The following is a 26,537-nucleotide window of genomic DNA, read 5'->3' on the forward strand; positions in this document are numbered from 1 at the left end:
CTATGTGACCTCGGGCAACTTACCTGATGTATCTGAGTCTTACTTTACTAATACCATGTGTTCTAAAAATATTAACTTACATTCCTATATCCTGTTTGACTGATATTCTGCTGGCTTTCATAAACAGGACAGAAGCCATTATAAAATATCAAATATTATTTAGTTTTCATAAATAGGCACTGCCTTGAGCTCTCCAAGGAAAGCCTTTTCCACTATCCCCAGCAGTAAAAGTGTTAGTAACTGGCACATCCACCACCTCTAGGTTCCCACAGCTGCTATTCTTTATGACTGGTTGATGCACAAGACAGTCAATGTGCCCAATATATCTGTACTTGCCCCCCACCATAGATTCTCCAAGTAACCCCAAGGGCTAGCCCTACTGTCTCCAGGCACTCCTCCAGGCCCTGGGAATCCCTGGCCATCCTGATACCCACATATAAGAGCAGCGAATTCACTATGCTCCCATATGCCAGGATCTGTTCCACCTGCCAGAGTGTGTTCTGATCCGGCAGAAGTTGGGTGGGGGATGCCTTTGGTGGCATTCCTTATACCCACGTGGGCAAGCCCTCCATGCCCATCTGGACCACAGAGGCCGTGACTGCCCACCTTGGTCCGGCACTCCCTAGAATCATCTCTGTGTGGCCACTTGTGGAAAATGAAGCCACCGTGAGCCAGGCTCTGAGAGAACCAGAGAAAGATGGGGATGGCAGATGGTCAGGCCAGAAGACAGTAAGAGCCACTAAAGAAGAGGAGAGTACTTTTTGTAGTAATTTATTTTAATTTTTATAATTACTAGGATTTTCCTCATTTCACAGGTAAGGAAACTGAGGAATGAAGAGGCCATTTAAAACATCAGTGACAGCAGGTGTGTACTTAACCTTCACACTCACCACCTCTCATTTGACCGGAAGTATAGTTTCAACTTAATTAAAAATGACATTCCAGGGACTTCCCTGGTGGTCCAGTGAAGAATCTGCCTTACAATGCAGGGGATGAGGGTTCGATCCCTGGTCAGGGAACTGAGATCCCACATGCCACGGCAGCAGCTAAGCCCGCGCGCCACAACTACAGAGCCCACACACTCTGGAACTCGTGCACCATAACTACAGAGCCCATGCGACCTGGAGCCTGCACACCACAACTGGAGAAGAGAAAACCCGCATGCCACAACTAGAAAGAAGCCCACGCACCACAATGAAGAGCCCACATGCCGCAACGAAGGATCCCACGTGCCTCAACTAAGACCCTGTGTGCCACAACTAAGACCTGACACTGCCAAAAATAAATAAAGTCTAAAAAAAAAATGACATTCCAGTAAATTATTTTCATGGCTTAGTTGATGGGACAGAATTTGACCATATAAAAATCTTTGGCAACATTATAAAATCTAGGAAAAATTTTAACATAATTGCTTAGTTCAACAGAAGCTGAAAAAGTTCTTAGCACCATGAAAAACATTACTGATTTTTAAGAAAGTCTCCATTTTTTTTTTAAACATCTTTATGGGAGTATAATTGCTTTACAATGGTTTCTGCTTTATAACAAAGTGAATCAGTTATACATATGTTCCCATATCTCTTCCATCTTGCATCTCCCTCCCTCCCACCCTCCCTATCCCACCCCTCTAGGTGGTCACAAACCACCGAGCTTATCTCCCTCTGCTATGCGGCTGCTTCCCACTAGCTATCTATTTTACGTTTGGTAGTGTATATATGTCCATGCCTCTCTCTTGCTTTGTCACAGGTTACCCTTCCCCCTCCCTATATCCTCAAGTCCATTCTCTAGTAGGTCTGTGTCTTTATTCCCGTCTTACCCCTAGGTTCTTCATGACTTTTTTTTCCTTAGATTCCATATATATGTGTTAGCATACGGTATTTGTTTTTCTCTTTCTGACTTACTTCACTCTGTATGACAGACTCTAGGTCCATCCACCTCACTACAAATAACTCAATTTCGGTTGCGGGGAGGGGAGGGAGTCGTGGCGGGAGGAGGAGGAGGACAGCGCCATTCCGGCAGCTCCCTCTGTCCCTTCTCCCTTCCCCGCAGTGGCCCGCGAGCCGCCAGCGAAGGAGCGCGCACGTGAGGCGTCCGGGTTTGCTCGCGCCCTCCCGCGCCGAGCGCCCGCCGCCCGCTCATGGCCCGGGCCGCGGCCGACAAGCCGCGCTGAGGCGGGCCGCGCGGAGTCGTGGGGCCGCCGCCGTGGCTCTCGCTGTCTGCGCCTCGCCACCATCGCCTTCGCGCCTGCCTGGCGGGGACGCTGTCCTCCCCGGTCGTCCGCGCCGCTCCCTGGAGCTCGGCGGAGCGTGGCAGTCAGTGCCGGCGGAGGCTCGAGGAGCCCGACGCCGCCACCGGTGTCGCCGCCGGCGCTGCGGGGGCCATGACCGTGGAGCAGTGCTGCAGCAGAGCGCGGCGCAGAAGCACCAGCAGACGTTTTTGAACCAGCTGAGAGAAATTACTGGGATTAATGATGCCCAGATATTACAGCAAGCCTTGAAGGATAGTAACGGAAACTTGGAACTAGCAGTGGCTTTCCTTACTGCGAAGAATGCCAAGACCCCTCAGCAGGAGGAGACAACTTACTACCAAACAGCGCTACCTGGCAATGATAGATACATCAGTGTGGGAAGCCCAGCAGATACTTATGTGATTGATCTCACTGGAGATGATGAAGATGATCTTAAGAGAGCAATTACCTTGAGTTCGGCAGAATCAAACAGGGCATTCAGGGAGACTGGAATAACTGATGAGGAGCAAGCCATTAGCAGAGTTCTTGAAGCCAGCATAGCAGAAAATAAAGCATGTTTGAACTGGACACCTACTGAAGTTTGGAGAGATTCTCGAAACGCTTATGACAGAAAAAGGCAGGACAAAGCTCCTGTTGGACTAAAGAATGTTGGCAATACTTGCTGGTTTAGTGCTGTTATTCAGTCCTTATTCAATCTTTTGGAATTTAGAAGACTAGTTCTGAATTACAAGCCTCCATCAAATGTTCAAGATTTACCCCGAAACCAAAAGGAGCATTGGAATTTGCCTTTTATGCGTGAGCTTCGGTATCTAGTTGCACTTCTTGTTGGTACTAAAAGGAAATATGTTGACCCATCAAGAGCAGTTGAAATTCTTAAGGATGCTTTCAAATCAAATGCCTCCCAGCAGCAAGACGTGAGTGAGTTTACACACAAATTATTAGATTGGTTAGAAGATGCCTTCCAAATGAAAGCTGAAGAGGAGACGGATGAAGGGAAGCCAAAGAACCCCATGGTAGAGTTGTTCTGTGGAAGATTCCTAGCCGTGGGAGTGCTTGAAGGTAAAAAATTTGAAAATACTGAAATGTTTGGTCAGTACCCACTTCAGGTCAATGCATTCAAAGACCTACATGAGTGCCTAGAAGCTGCCATGATTGAAGGAGAAACTGAGTCTTTACATTCAGAAAATTCAGGGAAGTCTGGTCAAGAGCATTGGTTTACTGAACTACCACCTGTGTTAATGTTTGAATTGTCAAGATTTGAATTTAATCAGGCATTGGGAAGACCAGAAAAAATTCACAACAAATTGGAATTTCCTCAAGTTTTATATCTGGACAGATAACATGCATAGAAACAGAGAAATAACAAGAATTAAGAGGGAAGAGATCAAGAGACTAAAAGATTACCTCACAGGGCTTCCCTGGTGGCGCAGTGGTTGAGAGTCTGCCTGCCGATGCAGGGGACACGGGTTCGTGCCCCGGTGCGGGAAGATCCCACATGCCGCAGGAGCGGCTGGGCCCGTGAGCCATGGCCGCTGAGCCTGCGCATCCGGAGCCTGGTGCTCCGCAACGGGAGAGGCCACAACAGTGAGAGGCCCGCGTACCGCAAAAAAAAAAAAAAAAAAAAAAAAGATTACCTCACAGTATTACAACAGAGACTTGAAAGGTATTTAAGTTATGGTTCGGGTCCCAAACGATTCCCCTTGGTGGATGTATGCGTTGGAATTTGCCTCAAGTAAACCTGTTTGCACTTCTCCTGTTGATGATATTGATGCTAGTTCCCCATCTAGTGGTTCTGTACCATCACAGACATTACCAAGCACAACAGACCAGCCGGGAGCTCCTTCTTTAGAACTGCCAAGCACACCACCTGCATCAATAGCTGCCCTTTCCTCGAGATCAGTAATACACAAACCATTCACTCAGTCTCAGATACCTCCAGGTTTGCCCATGCATCCAGCACCAAGGCACATAACAGAAGAGGAACTCTCTGTGCTAGAAAGCTGTTGACATCGCTGGAGGACAGAAATAGAAAATGACACCAGAGATTTGCAGGAAAGCATATCTAGAATCCATCGCACAATAGAACTAATGTACTCTGACAAATCTATGATAGGACTTCCTCATCGCTTACATGCTGTTTTAGTTCATGAAGGCCAAGCTAATGCCGGGCGCTACTGGGCATACATTTTTGATCATCGTGAAAACAGGTGGATGAAGTACAATGATATTGCCGTAACAAAATCATCATGGGAAGAGCTAGTGAGGGACTCTTTTGGTGGTTATAGAAATGCCAGTGCATACTGTTTAATGTACATAAATGATAAGCCCCAATTCTTAATACAAGAGGAGTTTAATAAAGAAACTGGGCAGACCCTTGTTGGAATAGAAACACTACCACCAGACTTCAGAGATTTTGTTGAGGAAGACAACCAGCGATTTGAGAAAGAACTGGAAGAATGGGATGCACAGCTTGCCCAGAAAGCTTTGCAGGAAAAACTTTCAGCATCTCAGAAATTGAGAGAGTCAGAGTCTTCTGTGACAACAGCACAAGCAGGAGAACCAGAATATCTAGAGCGGCCATCAAGAAGTGATTTCTCAAAGCACTTGAAAGAAGAAACTATTCGAATAATTACCAGGGCATCACATGAGCATGAAGATAAAAGTCCTGAAACAGTTTTACAGTCGGCAATTAAGTTGAAATATTCAAGATTGGTTAAATTGGCCCAAGAAGACACCCCACCAGAAACAGACTATCGTTTACATCATGTAGTAGTCTACTTTATCCAGAATCAGGCTCCAAAGAAAATCACTGAGAAAACATTGCTAGAACAATTTGGAGATAGAAAGTTGAGTTTTGATGAAAGCTGTCACAACATAATGAAAGTTGCTCAAGCCAAAATTGACATGATAAAACCTGAAGAAGTAAACTTGGAGGAGTATGAGGAATGGCATCAGGATTATAGAAAATTCAGGGAAACAACAATATATCTCATAATTGGGCTAGAAAATTTTCAAAGAGAAAGTTATATCCGTTCTCCCTCTATCCATCCTTCCTTCCCTTCCTTTTTTATTATTTTATTTATTTATTTTGCAGGAGATGGGGCTAGCCCTCAGCATCCCTCCCTGGGAGAATCAACACTCCCTTACTTCATGTGGTCCTGGCAGAATGCATCAGGACACATTCTATAACATTAATTAAGAAAGAAAAAGAGGGGGGGAAAAAAACCCCTAACAACCAGCCTCACATAATAAGACATTTAGAACTGTGAGATAACAATCTCACCAAATAAGAAGCCAAAAGGGAAAACAATTCAATAACATTAACATCCTCTGTTCTTCAATGAGCTAAGGAACCTTTCCCTAAAGCAATCTCATCCCCAGCAGACTTCCATTCTGCCTCTTGGCCAGAACTGAGCCACACACATCCTTCTAAGCCGTGTACTTCCATAGGGGAAGGAATTGTCTCAGTGATGTAGATTCATCATGACACTCCTGAGATTCCAGAGCACCCCTAGTGAAACTTCATCAGCCCAAAGGCAGAAAAGATACCACTTGGGCTTAAGTTCTAGATTCACTAGAAAAATTCATAAAGGTAGACCACAGGAAATACTGTCAAATAAAGCAATCATTCATCTCTCAACCCTGATAAATGTACACTAGCCACGCAAACAGGAAGCTGGGAACAAACTGGGAACTAGATTTGCCGTTCCTTTACTGGTGTGTGTAGCACCCACTGGCCATCAAGGAACAAGTGTGTTCAGCCTTTGGAAAATGCCAAATAACCAAGCAAACATCATCTATTCAGAGCAGACAATTGGTGGCACTACTTATCTTTGTTAGGAATTTTTTAATGCAAATGATTTTAAACTCAGCTCAAATGGCTTAAGCAACCCACTCAGCGTGACTTCCAGTGAAGTTTGTTGATTTAGCAGCTCAGACATCATCACCAAGAACCCTTGGTGCCTGGTCTTCTTTCCATCTCTTAGCTCTGCCTCCCATGGGGTCAGCCTTATCATCAGACTCCAGATGACAGACACACCCCACATATACACAACAGCTTAAACTTTACTCTTACGGCAAAATGGCTGCTTCAATTCCAGGTCCCACATCCTTATCCTAAATTATCTATGGCAAAGAAAATACCAGTTCCCATAGCACATACCCTGGTCCTGGGACCTTTCTTTGTCCTAAATGAGTCAACTGACTCAACCCAAATGAATAACTGTAACCAGGGGAAAGACTACACAGGTTGGCGTGGGTCCATCAGAGCCTACTTTTTGAACTGTGTGTGGGATCAGTCCCACCCCAAAACCACACAGAAAGGGGATATGTTCAGGGCATATCAGAGGGAGAAGGGGAGGAGAGAGGAATGGTTATTCGAGTGACAAACAACAAATTTCCACCACACCTGTCCTCCACACCTGAGTTCCTCTAGATAAAGGAATTCTTCCAGCAAGTTCACAGTTTCCAGAGCTATTCCAGAACTACATTTTACAAAACCACATGGCTCATTTTACTCCTTCAACTTAAGGGAAAAAAAATCCATACAATCACAGCATATTTTATTCAACAAGTGCCCCAGAATCAGAGTCATGGTACCTGGGGTGTCCTCCTGGGTTGGCACAGGAGTGGGTTTTGTAGCAACAGCCATCACGGACGAAACACCATGTCACAGCCGTTTCGGGATGCATGTTCACTGGGCTGCAACCACTGCTAATCAAGCTTGGAGATTTAGTTACTGGCATCAGACACAGGGATGCGAGACAAAAGCCAGGCTAAGGGACAATATCCACAGATTGGCATGTGGATCATTTTCACTCAACTTCCCTCCGTGGATGGATCAAAGTACTCTAAGCACAGCAATCAACCAGGAGAAAATTCCAAAACCTGCATCTGTCCATCCAGCTCCCAGCCTGGAGACAAAGTAAAAGACACCAAGGGAATTCCCAGCTTCCAGTAATATATAAAGCAACGAGATGAAAATGAGTGAACCACCATCTGCAGCCAAATAGAATGTTACTGTTGTAACATCCCAAGTGCAAGGCAGTTAACCAACAGCAGTCTGCTGTACTCAAAACACGCCTGGGATTGGAGTTTGTAGACTTATATTTTACCAATTATTTTGCTACTTGGGTAATTCACTTGGTGTCTCTGAGACTCAATTGCCTCCTCTGTAAAATGGGAGCAATTTAATGAAGCTGATACATTTTGAAGTAGCTGTGTAATTCACAATTACCCCACCGAACTCTCCCCGATTTATAGAGGTGCCATTTTGTAAATGCTTCCCCAGCAGCTGTTTTCTGTGAAAGTTACAGGTGATCGGACCAGGAGTGAAATCTGGCCAATACTAGGCCAAATACATTACTCTTCCTCATAATATTTAGAATTGGGCCCAAAAGGGAACAATTAAACTCCTTCAGAGTGGTGGGGCCAGTAATGCGGAACCTCATACTATTAGCAACCAGAGTCCACTTGTACTGACCAGCAGAGGAAGACGATCTATGCAAAAAGATTAAAAAGTAGACACACAAAGGGGCTGAGAGGGGAACATGAGACTACTTTCCAGGACCTTCCAGCTATAGTCCTGCTCAAGAGTTCCATGGCAAATCCCATAATCTTAAATCAATCCTCCTAAATCCCCTTTTCTTGTTTAAGACATTTAAGTTGGTTTCTATTACTTGCAAGAAAATAGTTTTAATGAACTCATAATGTCTATCTCACTGGGTGGCTGTGAGAATTAAATGAGATAATAATGCCTTGTAAATGGAAGGTACTTACAAAAACTGGTAAGGACAATAAATATAGTGACTGACAAAGACACAGACCTGGACAAGTGTCCTGTTTTGCTAATGAAAAACAAATTATTTTGGAGAGAGGAATTTCTTTGATATGGAAGGATGTTTAAGATGTATCATTACTCAATACTCTGTAATAACCTATATGGAAAAAGAATCTGAAAAAGAATAGATATATGTATACATATAACTAAATCACTTTGCTGTACACGTGGAACTAACACAACATTGTAAATCAAATATACTCCAATATAAAATTTTTTTTAATAAAATAAAATAAAAAGATGTATCAGTAAGCAGGTGATCAGGTTACCAACACAGACATTATTTATATCAGAGGTTGGCAAAATTTTAGGGTAAAGGGGCAGACAGTAACTACTTTATGCTTTGGGGGCTGTACAATTCCTGTCACTACACTACTGTTACATCTAGGAAGCAGCCATAAATAGTATGCAAACAACTGAGTGTGGCTGTGTCCAAAAAGATTTTTTCATGGATGCTGAAATGTGAATTTCATATAACTTCACATGTCACAAAATAATATTCTGTTGACTTTTTTCAACCATTAAAAAATAAAGTGTAAAATATATTCTTTGTGCACTGTACATACACAAAAACACACACGACTTTGAAAGTCCTACTTCAATAAAAACAAAAATAAACAAATGGGACCTAATTAAACGCAAAAGCTCTTGCACATCAAAGGAAACAGTAAACAAAACGAAAAGACAACCCTCAGAATGGGAGAAAGTATTTGTGAACGATGTGACCAACAAGAGATTAGTCTCTAAAATTTACAAACAGCTCATGCAGCTCAATATCAAAAAAACAACCCAAACAAAAAATGGGCAGAAGACTTAGACATTTCTCCAAAGAAGACATACACATGGCCAAGAGGGACATGAAAAGATGCTCAACATCACTAATTATTACAGAAATGCAAATCAAACCTAAAGTGAGATATCACCTTACACCAGTCAGCATAGCCATCATCAAAAAGTCTACAAACACGGCTTCCAGGAAGATGGCGGAAGCATAAGATGGGGAGATCACCTTCCTCCCCACAGATACACCAGAAATACATCTACACGTGGAACAACTCCTACAGAACACCTAGTGAATGCTAGCAGAAGACCTCAGACCTCCCAAAAGGCAATAAACCCCCCCCCATGTACCTGGGTAGGCAAAAGAAAAAAGAAAAAACAAAGACAAAAGAATAGGGACGGAACCTGCACCAGTGGGAGGGAGCTGTGAAGGAGGAAAGGTTTCCACACACTACGAAGCCCCTTCGTGGGCGGAGACTGCGGGTGGCGGAGGGGGAAGCTTCGGAGCCATGGAGGAGAGCACAGCAACAGGGGCGTGGGGGGCAAAGTGGGGAGATTCCCGCATAGAGGATCGGTGCCGACCAGCACTCACCAGCCCGAGAGGCTTGTCTGCTCACCCGCCGGGGCAGACAGGGCTGGAAGCTGAGGCTTGGGCTTCGGTCGGAGAGCAGGGAGAGGACTGGGGTTGGCGGCGTGAACACAGCCTGCAGGGGGTTAGTGCGCCACTGCTGGCCGGGAGGGAGTCCAGGGAAAAGTATGGAACTGCCGAAGAGGCAAGAGACTTTTTCTTCCCTCTTTGTTTCCTGGTGCGCGGGGAGAGGGGATTAAGAGCGCTGCTTAAAGGAGCTCCAGAGACTGGCACGAGCCGCAGCTAGAAGCGCGGACCCCAGAGACGGGCATGAGACGCTAAGGCTGCTGCTGCTGCCAACAAGAAGCCTGTGTACAACCACAAGTCACTCTCCACATCCCTCTTCCAGGGAGCCTGTGCAGCCCGCCACTGCCAGGGTCCCGGGATCCAGGGACAACTCCCCCGGTAGAACACATGGCGCGCCTCAGGCTGGTGCAACGTCATGCCGGCCTCTGCCACCGCAGGCTTACCCCGCACTCTGTGCCCCTCCCTCCTCCCGGCCTGAGTGAGCCAGAGCCCCCGAATCAGCGGCTCCTTTAACCCAATCCTGTCCGAGCGAAGAACAGACGCCCTCCGGCGACCTAAAAGCAGAGGCGGGGCCAAATCCAAAGCTGAGCCCAGGGAGCTGTGAGAACAAAGAGAAAGGGAAATCTCTCCCAGCAGCCTCAGAAGCAGCGGATTAAATCTCCACAATCAACTTGATGTACCCTGCATCTGTGGAATACATGAATACACAACGAATCATCCCAAATTAAGGAGGCGGACTTTGAGAGCAAGATTTATGATTTTTTTCCCCTTTTCCTCTTTTTGTGTGTATGCGTATGCTTCTGTGTGAGATTTTGGCTATATAGCTTTGCTTCCATCATTTGTCCTATGTTTCTATCCATCTGTTTTTTTCTCTTAATAATTATTTTTCTATTTTAATAACTTTATTATATTTTATCTTACTTTATTTTATTTTACTTTATCTTCTTTCTTTTTTTCCTTCCTTCCTCCCACACTCCCTCCCTCCTTTCTTTCTTTCTACTTCTACTAATTCTTTCTTTCTACTTTTTCTCCCTTTTATTCTGAGACATGTGGATGAAAGGCTCTTGGTGCTGCAGCCAGGAGTCAGTGCTGTGCCTCTGAGGTGGGAGAGCCAACTTCAGGACACTGGTCCACAGACACCTCCCAGCTCCACGTAATATCAAATGGTGAAAATCCCCAGCGATCTCCATCTCAACACCAGCACCCAGCTTCACTCAACGACCAGCAAGCTACAGTGCTGGACATCCTATGCCAAACAACTAGCAAGACAGGAACAAAACCCCAACCATTAGCAGAGAGGATGCCTAAAATCATAGTAAGTCCACAGACACCCCAAAACACACCACCAGACGTGGACCTGCCCACCAGAAAGACAAGATCCAGCCTCATGCACCAAAACACAAGCACTAGTCCCCTCCACCAGGAAGCCTACACAACCCACTGAACCAACTTTAGCCACTGGGGACAGACACAAAAAACAACGGGAACTACGAACCTGCAGCCTGAAAAAAGGAGACGACAAACACAGTAAGATAAGCAAAATGAGAAGACAGAAAAACACACATCAGATGAAGGAGCAAGATAAAAACCCACCAGACCTAACAAATGAAGAGGAAATAGGAAGTCTACCTGAAAAAGAATTCAGAATAATGATAGTAAAGATGATCCAAAATCTTGGAAATAGAATAAACAAAATGCAAGAAACATTTAACAAGGACCTAAAAGAACTAAAGATGAAACAAACAACAATGAACACAATAAATGAAATGAAAAATACTCTAGAAGGGATCAATAGCAGAATAACTGAGGCAGAAGAACAGATAAGTGACCTGGAAGATAAAATAGTGGAAATAACTACTGCAGAGCAGAATAAAGAAAAAAGAATGAAAAGAACTGAGGACAGTTTCAGAGACATCTGGGACAACATTAAACGCACGAACATTCGAATTATAGGGGTCCCAGAAGAAGAAGAGAAAAAGAAAGGGACTGAGAAAATATTTGAAGAGATTATACTTGAAAACTTCCCCAATATGGGAAAGGAAATAGTTAATCAAGTCCAGGAAGCACAGAGAGTCCCTTACAGGATAAATCCAAGGAGAAATACACCAAGACACATATTAATCAAGCTGTCAAAAATTAAATACAAAGAAAACATATTAAAAGCAGCAAGGGAAAACCAACAAATAACACACAAGGGAATCCCCATAAAGTTAACAGCTGATCTTTCAGCAGAAACTCTGCAAGCCACAAGGGACTGGCAGGACATATTTAAAGTGATGAAGGAGAAAAACCTGCAACCAAGATTACTCTACCCAGCAAGGATCTCATTCAGATTTGATGGAGAAATTAAAACCTTTACAGACAAGCAAAAGCTCATAGAGTTCAGCACCACCAAACCACCTCTACAACAACTGCTAAAGGAACATCTCCAGGCAAGAAACACAAGAGAAGGAAAAGACCTACAATAACGAACACAAAACAATTAAGGAAATGGGAATAGGACCATACATATCAATAATTACCTTAAATGTAAATGGACTAAATGCTCCCACCAAGACACAAATTGGCTGAATGGATACAAAAACAAGACCCATATATCTGCTGTGTACAACAGACCCACTTCAGACCTAGAGACACATACAGAGTGAAAGTAAGGGGATGGAAAAAGATATTTCATGCAAATGGAAACCAAAAGAAAGCTGGAGTAGCAATTCTCATATCAGACAAAATAGACTTCAAAATAAAGACTATTAGAAGAGACAAAGAAGGACACTACATAATGATCAAGGGATTGATCCAAGAAGATATAACAATTGTAAATATTTATGCACCCAACACAGGAGCACCTCAATACATAAGGCAAATACTAACAGCCATAAAAGGGGAAACTGACAGTAACATATTCACATTAGGGGACTTTAACACCCCACTTTCACCCATGGACAGATCATCCCAAATGAAAATAAGGAAACACAAGTTTTAAATGATTCATTAAAACAAGATGGACTTAATTGATATTTATAGGACATTCCATCCAAAACCAACAGAATACACATTTTTCTCAAGTGCTCATGGAACATTCTCCAGGATAGATCATATCTTGGGTCACAAATCTAGCCTTGGTAAATTTAAGAACATTGAAATTGTATCAAGTGTCATTTCCAACCACAATGCTATGAAAGTAGATATCAACTGCAGGAAAAGATCTGTAAAAAATACAAACACATGGAGGCTAAACAATACACTACTTAATAATGAAGTGATAACTGAAGAAATCAAAGAGGAAATCAAAAAATACCTAGAAACAAATGACAATGAAGACATGACGACCCAAAATCTATGGGATGCAGCAAAAGCAGTTCTAAGAGGGAAGTTTATAGCAATACAATCCTACCTTAAGAAACAGGAAACATCTCAAATAAACAACCTAACCTTGCACCTAAAGCAATTAGAGAAAGAAGAACAGAAAAACCCCAAAGTTAGCAGAAGGAAAGAAATCATAAAAATCAGATCAGAAATAAATGAAAAAGAAATGAAGGAAATGATAGCAAAGATCAACAAAACTAAAAGCTGGTTCCTTGAGAAGATAAGCAAAATTGATAAACCATTAGCCAGACTCATCAAGAAAAAAAGGGAGAAGACTCAAATCAATAGAATTAGAAATGAAAAAGGAGAAGTAACAACTGACACTGCAGAAATACAAAAGATCATGAGAGATTACTACAAGCAACTCTATGCCAATAAAATGGACAATCTGGAGGAAATGGACAAATTCTTAGAAATGCACAACCTGCCAAGACTGAATCAGGAAGAAATAGAAAACATGAACAGACCAGTCACAAGCACTGAAATTGAAACTGTGATTAAAAATCTTCCAACAAACAAAAGCCCAGGACCAGATGGCTTCACAGGCGAATTCTATCAAACATTTAGAGAAGAGCTAACACCTATCCTTCTCAAACTCTTCCAAAATATAGCAGAGGGAGGAACACTCCCAAACTCATTCTACAAGGCCACCATCACCTTGATACCAAAACCAGACAAGGATGTCACAAAGAAAGAAAACTACAGGCCAATATCACTGATGAACATAGATGCAAAAATCCTCAACAAAACACTAGCAAACAGAATCCAACAGCACATTAAAAGGATCATACACCATGATCAAGTGGGGTTTATTCAAGGAATGCAAGGATTCTTCAATATACGCATATCAATCAACATGATACACCATATTAACAAACTGAAGAAGAAAAACCATATGATCATCTAAATAGAGGCAGAAAAAGCTTTCGACAAAATTCAACACCGATTTATGTTAAAAACCCTGCAGAAAGTAGGCATAGAGGGAACTTTCCTCAACATAATAAAGGCCATATACGACAAACCCACAGCCAACATCATCCTCAATGGTGAAAAACTGAAAGCATTTCCTCTAAGATCAGGAACAAGACAAGGTTGCCCACTCTCACCACTCTCATTCAACATAGTTTTGGAAGTTGTAGCCACAGCAAGCAGAGAAGAAAAGGAAATAAAACGAATCCAAATCAGAAAAGAAGAAGTAAAGCTGTCACTGTTTGCAGATGACATGATACTATACATAGAGAATCCTAAAGATGCTACCAGAAAATTACTAGAGCTAATCAATGAATTTGGTAAAGTATCAGGATACAAAATTAATGCACAGAAATCTCTGGCATTCCTATACACTAATGATGAAAAATCTGAAACTGAAATCAAGAAAACACTCCCATTTACCACTGCAACAAAAAGAATAAAATATCTAGGAATAAACCTACCTAATGAGACAAAAGCCCTGTTGCAGAAAATTATAAGACACTGATGAAAGAAATTAAAGATGATACAAATAGATGGAGAGATATACCATGTTCTTGGATTGGAAGAATCAACATTGTGAAAATGACTCTACTACCCAAAGCAATCAACAGATTCAATGCAATCCCTATCAAACTACCAATGGCATTTTTCACAGAACTAGAACAAAAAATTTCACAATTTGTATGGAAACACAAAAGACCCCGAATAGCCAAAGCAATCGAGCACGAAAAACGGAGCTGGAGGAATCAGGCTCCCTGACTTCAGACTATACTACAAAGCTACAGTAATCAAGGCGGTATGGTAATGGCACAGAAACAGAAAGACCGATCAACGGAACAGGATAGAAAGCCCAGAGATAAACCCACACACATATGATCACCTTATCTTTGATAAAGGAGGCAGGAATGTACAGTGGAGAAAGGACAGCCTCTTCAATGAGTGGTGCTGGGAAAACTGGACAGGTACATGTAAAAGTATGAGATTAGATCACTCCCTAACACCATACACAAAAATAAGCTCAAAATGGATTAAAGACCTAAATGTAAGGCCAGAAACTATCAAACTCTTAGAGGAAAATATAGGCAGGACACTCTACAACATAAATCACAGCAAGATCCTTTTTGACCCACTTCCTAGACAAATGGAAATAAAAAGAAAAATAAACAAATGGGATCTAATGAAACTTAAAAGCTTTTGCACAGCAAAGGAAAACATAAACAAGACAAAAAGACAACCCTCAGAATGGGAAAAAATATTTGCAAATGAAGCAACTGACAAAGGATTAATCTCCAAAATTTACAAGCAGCTCATGCAGCTTAATATCAAAACAACAAACAACCCAATCCAAAAATGGGCAGAAGACTTAAATAGACATTTCTGCAAAGAAGATATACAGACTGCCAACAAACACATGAAAGAATGCTCAAAATCACTAATTATTAGAGAAATGCAAATCAAAACTACAATGAGATATCATCTCACACCAGTCAGAATGGCCATCATCAGAAAATCTAGAAACAATAAATGCTGGAGAGGGTGTGGAGAAAAGGGAACACTCTTGCACTGTTGGTGGGAATGTAAATTGATACAGCGACTGTGGAGAACAGTATGGAGGTTCGTTAAAAAACTACAAATAGAACTACCATATGACCCAGCAATCCCACTACTGGGCATATACCCTGAGAAAACCATAATTCAAAAAGAGTCATGTACCAAAATGTTCATTGCAGCTCTATTTACAATAGCCAGGACATGGAAGCAACCTAAGTATCCATGAACAGATGAATGGATAAAGAAGATGTGGCACATATATACAATGGAATATTACTCAGCCATTAAAAGAAACGAAATTGAGCTATTTGTAATGGGGTGGATAGACCTAGAGTCTGTCATACAGAGTGAAGTAAGTCAGAAAGAGAAAAACAAATACCGTATGCTAACACATATATATGGAATTTAAGGGAAAAAAATGTCATGAAGAACCTAGGGGTAAGACAGGAATAAAGACACAGACCTACTAGAGAATGGACTTGAGGATATGGGGAGGGGGAAGGGTAAGCTGTGACAAAGCGAGAGAGAGGCACGGACATATATACACTACCAAACGTAAAATAGATAGCTAGCGGGAAGCAGCCGCATAGCACAGGGAGATCATCTCGGTGCTTTGTGACCGCCTGGAGGGGTGGGAATAGAGAGGGTGGGAGGGAATAGAGAGGGTGGGAGGGAGGGAGACGCAAGAGGGAAGAGATATGGAAACATATGTATATATATATATATATAACTGATTCATTTTGTTGTAAAGCAGAAGCTAACACACCATTGTAAAGCAATTATACCCCTATAAAGATGTTTAAAAAAAAAGTCTACAAACAAAAGTTGGAGAGGGTGTAGAGAAAAGACAACCCTCTTAAACTGTTGGTGGGAATATAAATTAGTCCAGTTACTATGGAGAACAGTACGGAGGTTCCTTAAGAATCCAAAAATACGGCTTCCCTGGTGGCGCAGTGGTTGAGAGTCCGCCTGCCGATGCAGGGGACATGGGATCGTGCCCCGATCCAAGAAGATCCCACATGCCACGGAGCGGCTAGGCCCGTGAGCCATGGCCGCTGATCCTGCGCGTCTGGAGCCTGTGGTCCGCCACTGGAGAGGCTACAACAGTAAGAGGCCTGCATACCACACACACACACAAAAAAACTAAAAATAGAGGTTCCACATGATCCAGCAATGCTACTCCTGGACATATATCCAGAGAAAACCATAATTCGAAAAGACACATGCACCCCAATGTTCACTGCAGCACTATTTATAAGAGCTAGGACATGGCAGCAACCTGAACGTCCATTGACAGGGGAATGGATAAAGAAGATGCGGTACATATATACAATGGAATATTACCCAGCCATTAAAAAGAATTAATTAACGCCATTTGCAGCAACATGGATGGACCTGGAGATTATCATACTAAGTGAAATAAGTCAGACAGAGAAACACAAATATCATATGATAGCCCTTACATGCAGAATCTACAAAAAACCAAAATGATACAAATGAACTTATTTACAAAACAGGAACAGATGCACAGACTTAGAGAACAAATTTATGGTTACCAGGAGGGAAGGAGTGGGGAGAGATAGATGGAGAGTTTGGGATTGACATGTACACACTGCTATATTTAAAACAGATAAACAACAAGAACTTACTGTATAGCACAGGGAGCTCTGCTCAGTATTGTGTAATAGCCTATATGGGAAAAGAATTTGAAAAAGAATAGATACATGTATATGTATAACTTAATCACTTTGCTGTACACCTGAATCTAACACATCATTGTTTTTTGGTTTCTTGGGGTTTTTTTTGGCTGTGTTAGGTCTTCACTGCTGCACGTGGGCTCTCTCTAGTTGCGGCAAGTGGGGGTTCCTCTTCATTGAGGTGCACAGGCTTCTCATTGCAGCGGCTTGTCCTATTGAAGATCATGGGCTCTAGGCACACGGGCTTCAGTAGTTGCAGCACACAGGCTCAGTAGTTGCAGCACGCGGACCCTAGAGCACATGGGCTTCAGTAGTTGTGGCATGTGGGCTCAGCAGTTGTAGCTCATGGGCTCTATGGCACAGGCTCAGTAGTTGTGGCACATGGGCTTAGTTGCTCCGCATCATGTGGGATCTTCCCGGACCAGGGCTTGCACCCGTGTCCCCTGCATTGGCAGGCGGATTCTTAACCACTGTGGCACAAGGGAAGTCCTAACACAACATTGTTAATCAACTATGCTCCAATATAAAATAAAAATTTAAAATAAAAGAAAGTACTACTTCAAGCTCTTAATAGAAAAAAATGTTAATAGAATTTATTTTAAAATGTTGAGTTTCAGGATTACTTATTTTCTTCTTTGTGATCACCTATATTTTCTATTTTTCTAGGATGGTCATACATTACTTATAAAATTAGTTTTAATTAAAAAAATTTTAAATGGAAAACAGAGTCATAAGATATAGTTCATGAAACATAGGTAAAGAAGGAGGCATGAGAATGGCAGGATTGGAGGCCCCCTGGAGCCCTAGCACTCTCCCTGGGAGCTAGGCTGGATGCATGTCTCACCGTGAACCCTGACTACACTGCTGGGACAAAGCAGAGAATCCTGTCTGAAAGGAGCCTCCCACATCATCACAGAGTCACCTTACCAACCACACCAGCCTCAGCTATCCCGGCCTCCAGTTCTAGAAGTTATAGTAAGAACCCCACAGCCTCGAATCATAGTGGTTTCCAGAAGGAACAAAGCAAAAATTAATGGCATCACTCCTTCTTTTTGGTCCCAGATGACTGATAAGTAGTTGGTTTTGCTTATAGAAGGGAGCTCTAGGGACCATCCACCTAAACTCTCAGCCCGGCCTGAATGCCTCCACATAGCAACCCTTCCCAGTTCTCAACTAGCCTCTGCCAATATGAACATCAAATGTTCAGAGGAAGCCAACATCTGTGCTTCACCTCCTATGTGCCAGGCACTGGGCTAGTCGCTATTCAAAGGATGTGCTCCCTTCACCTAGAGCTGCAGGTCATGTTTTCTATGCCAGTGCTATTAGCCTTCTGTTTAATATATTTAACATAAAAGTAGCAAAAATAGTAATGGTGCTGTACTCCTGGTACCCACTATCTCATTTTAAATCTTCACTGTACCTGTGATGCATAATCACCCCAGTTGAGAAACTGAGGCTCAGAAAGGTGACCCTCAAGATCACCCAGCCAGCGACTGGCAAAGTCAGGATTCAATCACAGGACTGACTCCAAAGTGACCAAGCATATAAAGCATGTCCAGGGGCTTTGCATGCAGTTACTACTTGGAAACCTGTTGGAAATGCAGACTTTCAATTCCAACCCCCAGACCTGCTGATTCTGATTTTGCATTTTGACACAATCCCTAGGTGAGTCTTGTTCCCCATAAAGTCACTGTCCTAAGAAATTTATTCTTAGGAAAAGAATAAATTCAAAGTAGAGATTCAAAGGAAAGGGAAGAAGGAAACGAGATGTATTATGCGTCCATGTGTGGGCCAGACACTGTGCCACTTTCATAAAATTCTTTTCCTTTTAATCACACAATGACCCTGATTTCATACCCATTATACTTATAGCTCAAGGAAATTAAATCACTTGCCCAACATCCTCAGCCAGTGCAGGGCAGAGCCAGATTTGACCCCAAGGACCCCAACTCTGCTCTGTCTGCCTTTTTACTTTGTGTTGGGGTCTAAAGGGAGGTGAAGGACCATGTAGCCAACTTGCAAGAGGCTCGGTTAACCTTTGGGATTTGAGTTTACTGCTAATGTTGGAAAGAGGGTGATTTTCTAATAAGCTACTTTTAGGTGACAATATCCCCCAGAAATGAGGGTTTTTTCTTTAAACTTCTGTTAAATTGGGGTGTGTAGTTTCCTTACAAAATTTGTCACAAAAATGCTAAAATGGAAGCCTTTGGAATTGACAAGTTCCTCATCTCTAATAAAAGTGGAAGCAGAAATTAGTCTCAGGGCAATGCCTAAGCCCACTGTCAGAGAAATGGATGGCTGCTAATGAACACTGAGGAATGTTGCATCTTCTCAGAACAAAGAAAGACCAGTTATTCAAACCAAGTCAGAAAAAAAAAAAATAGGACTTGAGGGATGTTTTAGATCAATTGTTGTCCCTGATTCAAAAGATAAGGGGTAACTAAAACTACACAGAAGGAACAGAAAAGGCTGCCACGGGTCAGCAGAGGACAGAGTCCAGGAAAGACAGCCTACACACGCTACACCACCCCCACTCCCCACCATACATCCTGTCTTTTTTTTGCCTGTTTTTGTTCAAGGCTGTATGTATTCCTTTCACCTCAAAAAGTGCCTGGCACATAGTAAACACCCAATAAATGGCTGGTGAAAAAAATAAATGAATGAATGATATCAAGGAATGATTATTACATGTATCATATGTTGCCCTGGAAAATCTGAGGCATTCTCTTGGGGTATCTCCAAAGAATTCTGGGGGTCATGGGAGGTGGGGAGAATAGACCTGCAGCTCTCCCTCCCCACCTGCTCCCATCCAACAAGTACACCTTTGTTTTATATGTTGGGCTTCTAAATAAGATTTGACTAAAAAAAGAGTCTCATCACTAAAAGAGAAAAAATAAAAATTTCACAAACCCTGGTACAATAAAAACATATTAATCAAAAAAGAAAAAGATTCTAAGTCTTCTTATCATTATTAGCCATGTGACCTTGAACAAGTTGCTTAACTTTTCTGAGCCCCAGTTTCATCCTTTATAAAATAGTTTGATGAGTTTAGTTAGATTATTTCTAAGGTCCCTTCCAGCTCTAACATAATCTTATTTCATTTGTTTCATTACTATCCAATTTTTTTCTTCCTTCTTTGTATGTTTTCCGATCTGTTCTAATTTCTTTACAATGAGCATTTATTTTTGTTGTAGGGAGAAAAGATTTATTTTCAACCAGATAAATTAAACTTAAAAAAAGATCCCTCCCAAGTATTCCCTGCATTTGCTTTTTTTTTTTTTTAACATCTTTATTGGGGTATAATTGCTTTACAATGGTGTGTTAGTTTCTGCTTTATAACAAAGTGCATCAGTTATATATATACATATGTCCCCATATGTCTTACCTCGTGCGTCTCCCTCCCTCCCACCCTCGCTATCCCATCCCTCTAGGTGGTCACAAACCACCGAGCTGATCTCCCTGTGCTATGCGGCTGCTTCCCACTAGCTATCTATTTTACGTTTGGTAGTGTATATATGTCCATGCTTCTCTCTCGCTTTGTCACAGCTTACCCTTCCCCCTCCCTGTATCCTCAAGTCCATTCTCTAGTAGGTCTATCTTTATTCCCGTCTTACCCCTAGGTTCTTCATGACCGTTTTTTTTTTTTTTTTTTTTTTAGATTCCATATATATGTGTTAGCATACGGTATTTGTTTTTCTCTTTCTGACTTACTTCACTCTGTATGACAGACTCTAGGTCTATCCACCTCACTACAAATAACTCAATTTCGTTCCTTTTTATGGCTGAGTAATATTCCACTGTATATATGTGCCACATCTTCTTTATCCATTCATCTGTTCATGGATACTTAGGTTGCTTCCATGTCCTGGCTATTGTAAATAGAGCTGCAATGAATATGTTGGTACCTGACTCTTTTTGAATTCTGGTTTTCTCAGGATATATGCCCAGTAGTGGGACTGCTGGGTCATATGGTAGTTCTATTTGTAGTTTTTTAAGGAACCTCCATCCTGTTCTCCATATTGGCTGTACCAATTTACCTTCCCACCAACAGTGCAAGAGGGTTCCTTTTCTCCACACCCTCTCCAGCATTTACTGTTTCTAGATTTTTTGATGATGGCCATTCTGACTGGTGTGAGATGATATCTCATTGTAGTTTTGATTTGCATTTCTCTAATGATTAACGATGTTGAGCATTCTTTCATGTGTTTGTTGGCAATCTGTATATCTTCTTTGGAGAAATGTCTATTTAGGTCTTCAGCCCATTTTTAGATTGGGTTGTTTGGTTTTTTGTTATTGAGCTGCATGAGCTGCTTGTAGATTTTGGAGATTAATCCTTGGTCAGTTGCTTCATTTGCAAATAGCTTCTCCCACTCTGAGGGTTGTCTTTTTGTCTTGTTTATGGTTTCCTTTGCTGTACAAAAGCTTTGAAGTTTCATTAGGTCCCATTTGTTTATTTTTGTTTTTATTTCCATTTCTCTAGGAGGTGGGTCAAAAAGGATCTTGCTGTGATTTATGTCCTAGAGTGTTCTGCCTATATTTTCCTCTAAGAGTTTTATAGTGTCTGACCTTATATTTAGGTCTTTAATCCATTTTGAGTTTATTTTAGTGTATGGTGTTAGGGAGTGTTCTAATTTCATTCTTTTACGTGTAGCTGTCCAGTTTTCCCAGCACCACTTACTGAAGAGGCTGTCTTTTCTCCACTGTATATTCTTGCCTCCTTTATCAAAGATAAGGTGACCATATGTTCATGGGTTTATCTCTGGGCTTTCTATCCTCTTCCATTGATCTGTATTTCTGTTTTTGTGCCAGTACCACACTGTCTTGATTACTGTAGCTTTGTAGTATAGTCTGAAGTCAGGGAGCCTGAGTCCTCCAGCTCCATTTTTCATTCTCAAGATTGCTTTGGCTATTCGGGGTCTTGGCGTTGAGATGTAGGTCTCTGGGAGATTTTCGCCATCTGATATTATGTGGAGCTGAGAGGTCTCTTGTGGACCAGTGTCCTGAACTTGGCTCTCCCACCTCAGAGGCACAGCCCTAACACCTGGCTGGAGCACCAAGAGCCAATCATCCACACGGCTTGACAAGGCTGCCTGGCATCAGCTCCTTCTTGACCCTCCAAAGGACTGTCAGCTCCTGTTCAGTAGTGTCTTTGCCAGCCTACTGTAAGCTCTACAAGGCAGATTCTGTTTGGTCTTTTCACCCTGTATCGCTGGTACTTGGCATAAAGCCTGGTGCATCACAGACATCCAATAAATATCTAGAACCAAAGAGCTTTCTAATAGCTTTCGATGTATATATGAATTTCAGCTCCAAAAAACACATCCCATCAGAGCCCCTGTGGATAGGTGTGTGGCACTTTGTAACTTGATCCTTAAAAACTTAAACCAGAGACCCGCAACAGCTGGGGCCTCAAAAAACTTGGCGGCAGTCATCAGGAAAACTGTAGCTGTCTTTTTAGTATCCTCCTCAGGTTTCTCATGAGCAATGTCTGGCATCCCATTCAAGATCCGCCCTCTAGTTCCCCAGCTCAGGGCTCCGCATCCACTCAGTCCAGTCTCCACATAGAGCTTCCCCGGCTACCTGCATTTGCTTTTAACAAAAGCTAGAAGAGATGTTTTCCACGTTCTCGCCTGGGGAGAACAGAATTTAAAGTCATGCTGTAAGGAGAGCTGGAGCCTTCAAAAGCAAGTGATGCTTAATCTGTTCTATTTCTGAAGCACAAATGAAACCAAACAAAAAAGGAAAATAAGCTACCGCTTCACCAGTGCCAAGTTCCCTCATGCATAAACAGAGAACTATCCAGAAAATCAGCTTTCTCAGTCGGGTGGGGCAAATCCTCATGTGCTTTTGTGGAAAATTTCCCAGCAAACTGGCATCAAGGACACTGTCTACAGCTGCCTCCAGGTATGGCCAGAAAAATGCACAAAGGTAGTGAGATGCCATGAGCTATGCTGGGGCAAGTGCCTGTGTGGGAAAGTTGCCCTACCTCTGATCCCATGGAATAAATATAACTGATACCTCCCAAAATGACTACAAGACCATCCTGAGCAAAACTTCTGTAGAACAGGTTTGATTTTAGACCTCCAGTCGCCATGTTTTTGGTGTCTTCTCCTGGCCCAAGAATGCCCTTCCCCCCATCCCACCCACTGTGAATCTTAGTACTCAGTTCTGCTTCCCCATGGATCTATCATTAATCCTCTCTCCCCCTTCCTCATTAATATCTTACTCCAGAAGGGACTGTAGCCACAATCATTCAAAAATAAAACGATGTGGCTTCCTGTCATCTCTCTCATCAGGAGCAGGGGGAGCTTCTGGGTCCATCTGAAATCTCACATCAGAACTGCCTCACTATGAAAGTACAAGACAGGACCTCTTTTTCTTCTTTAGCTACACACTCCCTCTAGCTGAGCCCACCCAATCCCCTGGTTTTAAATACCACATCTGCCTTCAATAGTAAATGGTAAAAAAAAAAAGCTATGGTACATACAATGGAGTATATTCTGGGATAAAAAAGTAAATTAGCTATTAAGCCACAAATATACATGGTAGATTCTTAAATGCATATTGCTAAGTAAAAGAAGCTAGTCTGAAAAGGTTCCTACCGTATGATTTCAACTCTGTGACATTTTAGAAAGGCAAAACTAAAGAGACAGTACAACTATCAGTGGATGAGAGGGTTCAAGGGGAGGAAGGAAGAGCTGAGTTGGTGGAGCACAGGGCATTTTTAGGACAGTGAAATTATTCTGTATGATTCTGTAATGATGGATACATGCTATTATACATTAGTAAAAAGCCATAGGACTGTAAAACACAAAGAGTAAATTATTCTAACTATGGAGTTTAATAATTATGTATCAATATTGGTTCATCAATTGTAACTGCACTAACGTAAGATATTAGTAACAGGAGCAACCACGTGTGGAGGAGAGGCAAATGTGGAAACTCTAATTATTATATGTGCAACTTTTCTGTAAACCTAACACTTCTCTAAAAAATGAAGTCTGTTAAGAAAACTAGACTTAATAAATAAATAAATACCACAGAAGTATTGAGGACTTCTGTATCTCTCCTGGAAATCCGTATCATATAATCAAGTCTCCATTTGTCATTTCTATTTGCATATCTAATAGGAATCTTTACTACAATCAAAACAGAACTTTTTTTATTCCCCAGACAGTCTTCAGTTTTCTTCAAAGGAAACAGCATCACCACTTACTCGTTTACTCAAGCCAAAAATCTAGGAGTTATCTTTGGCTCTTTTACTTTCTTCATGCCCCACAATTCAGGTGCAGATCCAGGTAAATGTCTTGAAAAGAACCACAACAACCATTTCTTCTCCACTGCTCCTACCCTATCCTGAGTCATCATCATCTCTTGTCCAGACCGTTGCTATACCTCCCAAATGATCTCCCTGACTCCATTCTCCCTAAAATCGATTTCCCAAAGAACAGGCAGTTAGATGTTTTTTGAAACACAGATCCAAGCAAGTCACTCTCCTACTTAAAACCATCTAATGCTTCCCACACTTAGAATAAAATCCAAACTCCCTGCCCTAGCTTACAAAGCCCCACACGATCCGATGCTTGTCTTCCTCTCTGACCTCATCCTGCTCCCACTTTATCCACCACTATCCAGCAACACACACACTGGCCCATTTTCTGTACTTCCCACCCACCAATTTGGTTTCTGCTCTAAAGCCTTCAGGTGTTGCTATTCACTCTCCTGAAATATTCCTCCCCAGAACATTCCCATGGACGGCTTCCTCTTGTCATTTAGGTCTCAACAGGTAAACTTCTCTGCAGAGAAGTCCTCTTAACCACCAAACTAAAGTAGCCACCCCAGGGACTTAGTCGGTGGCACAGTGGTTAAAAATCTGCCTGCCAACACAGGGGACATGGGTTCAAGCCCTGGTCCAGGAAGATACCACATGCCGTGGAGCAACTAAGTCCATGTGCCACAACTACTGAGCCTGTGCTCTAGGGCCTGCGAGCCACAACTACTGAGCCCTTGAGCCATGACTACTGAAGCTGCATGCCTAGAGCCCATGCTCTGCAACAAGAGAAGCCACCACAATGGGAAGCCTGCACACCACAATGAAGAGTAGCCCCTGCTTGCTGCAACTAGAGAAAGCCCACATGCAGCAATGAAGACCCAATGCAGTCAAAAATAAATAAATAAAATAAATTTCTTAAAAAAAAATAATAAAGTAGCCACGCTGTCCAGTATCATCACATCACTGTATTTTAATTATCTGCATAGCACTTATCATTGGTATTTTCTTATTTATTTGTTGGTATAAGTCTAAGATTTTTTTTCTAGTGCAAAACTCAAGAACTCTCCATTGTTCAACATAGTTCACTAATGTCCATTCAGTGCCTAGAATGCCTAGCGCACAGTGGGCTCTCAATAAATATCTATTGAATGGATGCATAAATGAATAACCAAGGAGATAAAGCAAAGATTTTTACAATGAAGGGAGAGAAAACCATGAGGAAGCCTTCACAAGATGATGAAAAAATCATGGTGAGCTACCTGAGTCTTGACTCACTCCTGTCAGAGCCACATTGTTTTGGGTGGGGGGCCCCAGCAGGAAGATGCTTGGGAACCTCTTTCTCACCCAAGGGCAAGTCAAGATTTCTTCTTCTCTCTCCACATTTCTTATCATTTTATAGTGACATAACATTTTGAAAGACATTCTGAAAACATAAAAAGGCAGCCCACAATACCATCATCATAGCAAAGCAATTCTTTCCACATATAAATATTTCCTTTGAGTTTTTATTCATAAGCAGATGTAGTTATCACAAAATTGCAACCGAAGAATATATACTATTTTACTGGGTTGCTTTTTAAACTCACTACTGTATCGTAAACATTTGCTATGCTACTGAAGATCTGAATATTTCTGTAATATTAATAACAGCTACCATTTATCGAGAGTTTGCTATTTGCCAGGCATTGTTCAAAGTACTGGTATTATCTTGCTTTATCTGCACAATAAATTTTTAAGGTGGGTACTATTATTATTTTGTAGATTCCCCTGGTAGACAAAGCTCTTGCACATGCACATTACATGTATCAAAAACAAATTTCAGTATGAGATTGTTGATAATACTGACCGGCTACAACCCATATATCCATCAATAATGGAACACGAATAAACTAGGATGCATCAGGTACGTGTATGCTATACTGCCACTAAAAATAATTACGCGGAAACATATAAGATGATATGGAAGAAATACTAAGAGAAAAAAGAATCAGAATGATATGTTTACTGTATGTGCAACTTATATGATCCCATTAATACTTATTTTAAAAGTATTGATCCCATTAATACTTATTTTAAAAAGTCATATGGAGCTAAGTAAAAGAAGATCGCATATTGTTTGATTCCACTTATGTGAAGTATCCAAACTACACAAATCCAAT

General features: G+C 41.8%; 1 protein-coding gene across 1 annotated transcript in view; it reads left to right on the plus strand.

Annotated features, from left to right (window-relative positions):
• The first annotated feature begins 570 nt into the window (after positions 1 to 570).
• The window catches only part of LOC132517905 (ubiquitin carboxyl-terminal hydrolase 25-like), a 44,524-nt gene continuing 18,557 nt past the window's right edge, over positions 571 to 26,537 (plus strand). Inside the window, 5 exon segments of the mRNA XM_060145942.1 lie at positions 571 to 729; positions 2,047 to 3,582; positions 3,584 to 3,677; positions 3,887 to 3,953; positions 3,955 to 5,276. Coding sequence (XP_060001925.1) covers positions 571 to 729; positions 2,047 to 3,582; positions 3,584 to 3,677; positions 3,887 to 3,953; positions 3,955 to 5,276 — 3,178 coding nt within the window.

This window comes from Lagenorhynchus albirostris, chromosome 3 (genome assembly GCF_949774975.1).
Source record: "Lagenorhynchus albirostris chromosome 3, mLagAlb1.1, whole genome shotgun sequence".
In the NCBI taxonomy this organism is placed as follows: Eukaryota; Metazoa; Chordata; class Mammalia; order Artiodactyla; family Delphinidae; genus Lagenorhynchus; species Lagenorhynchus albirostris.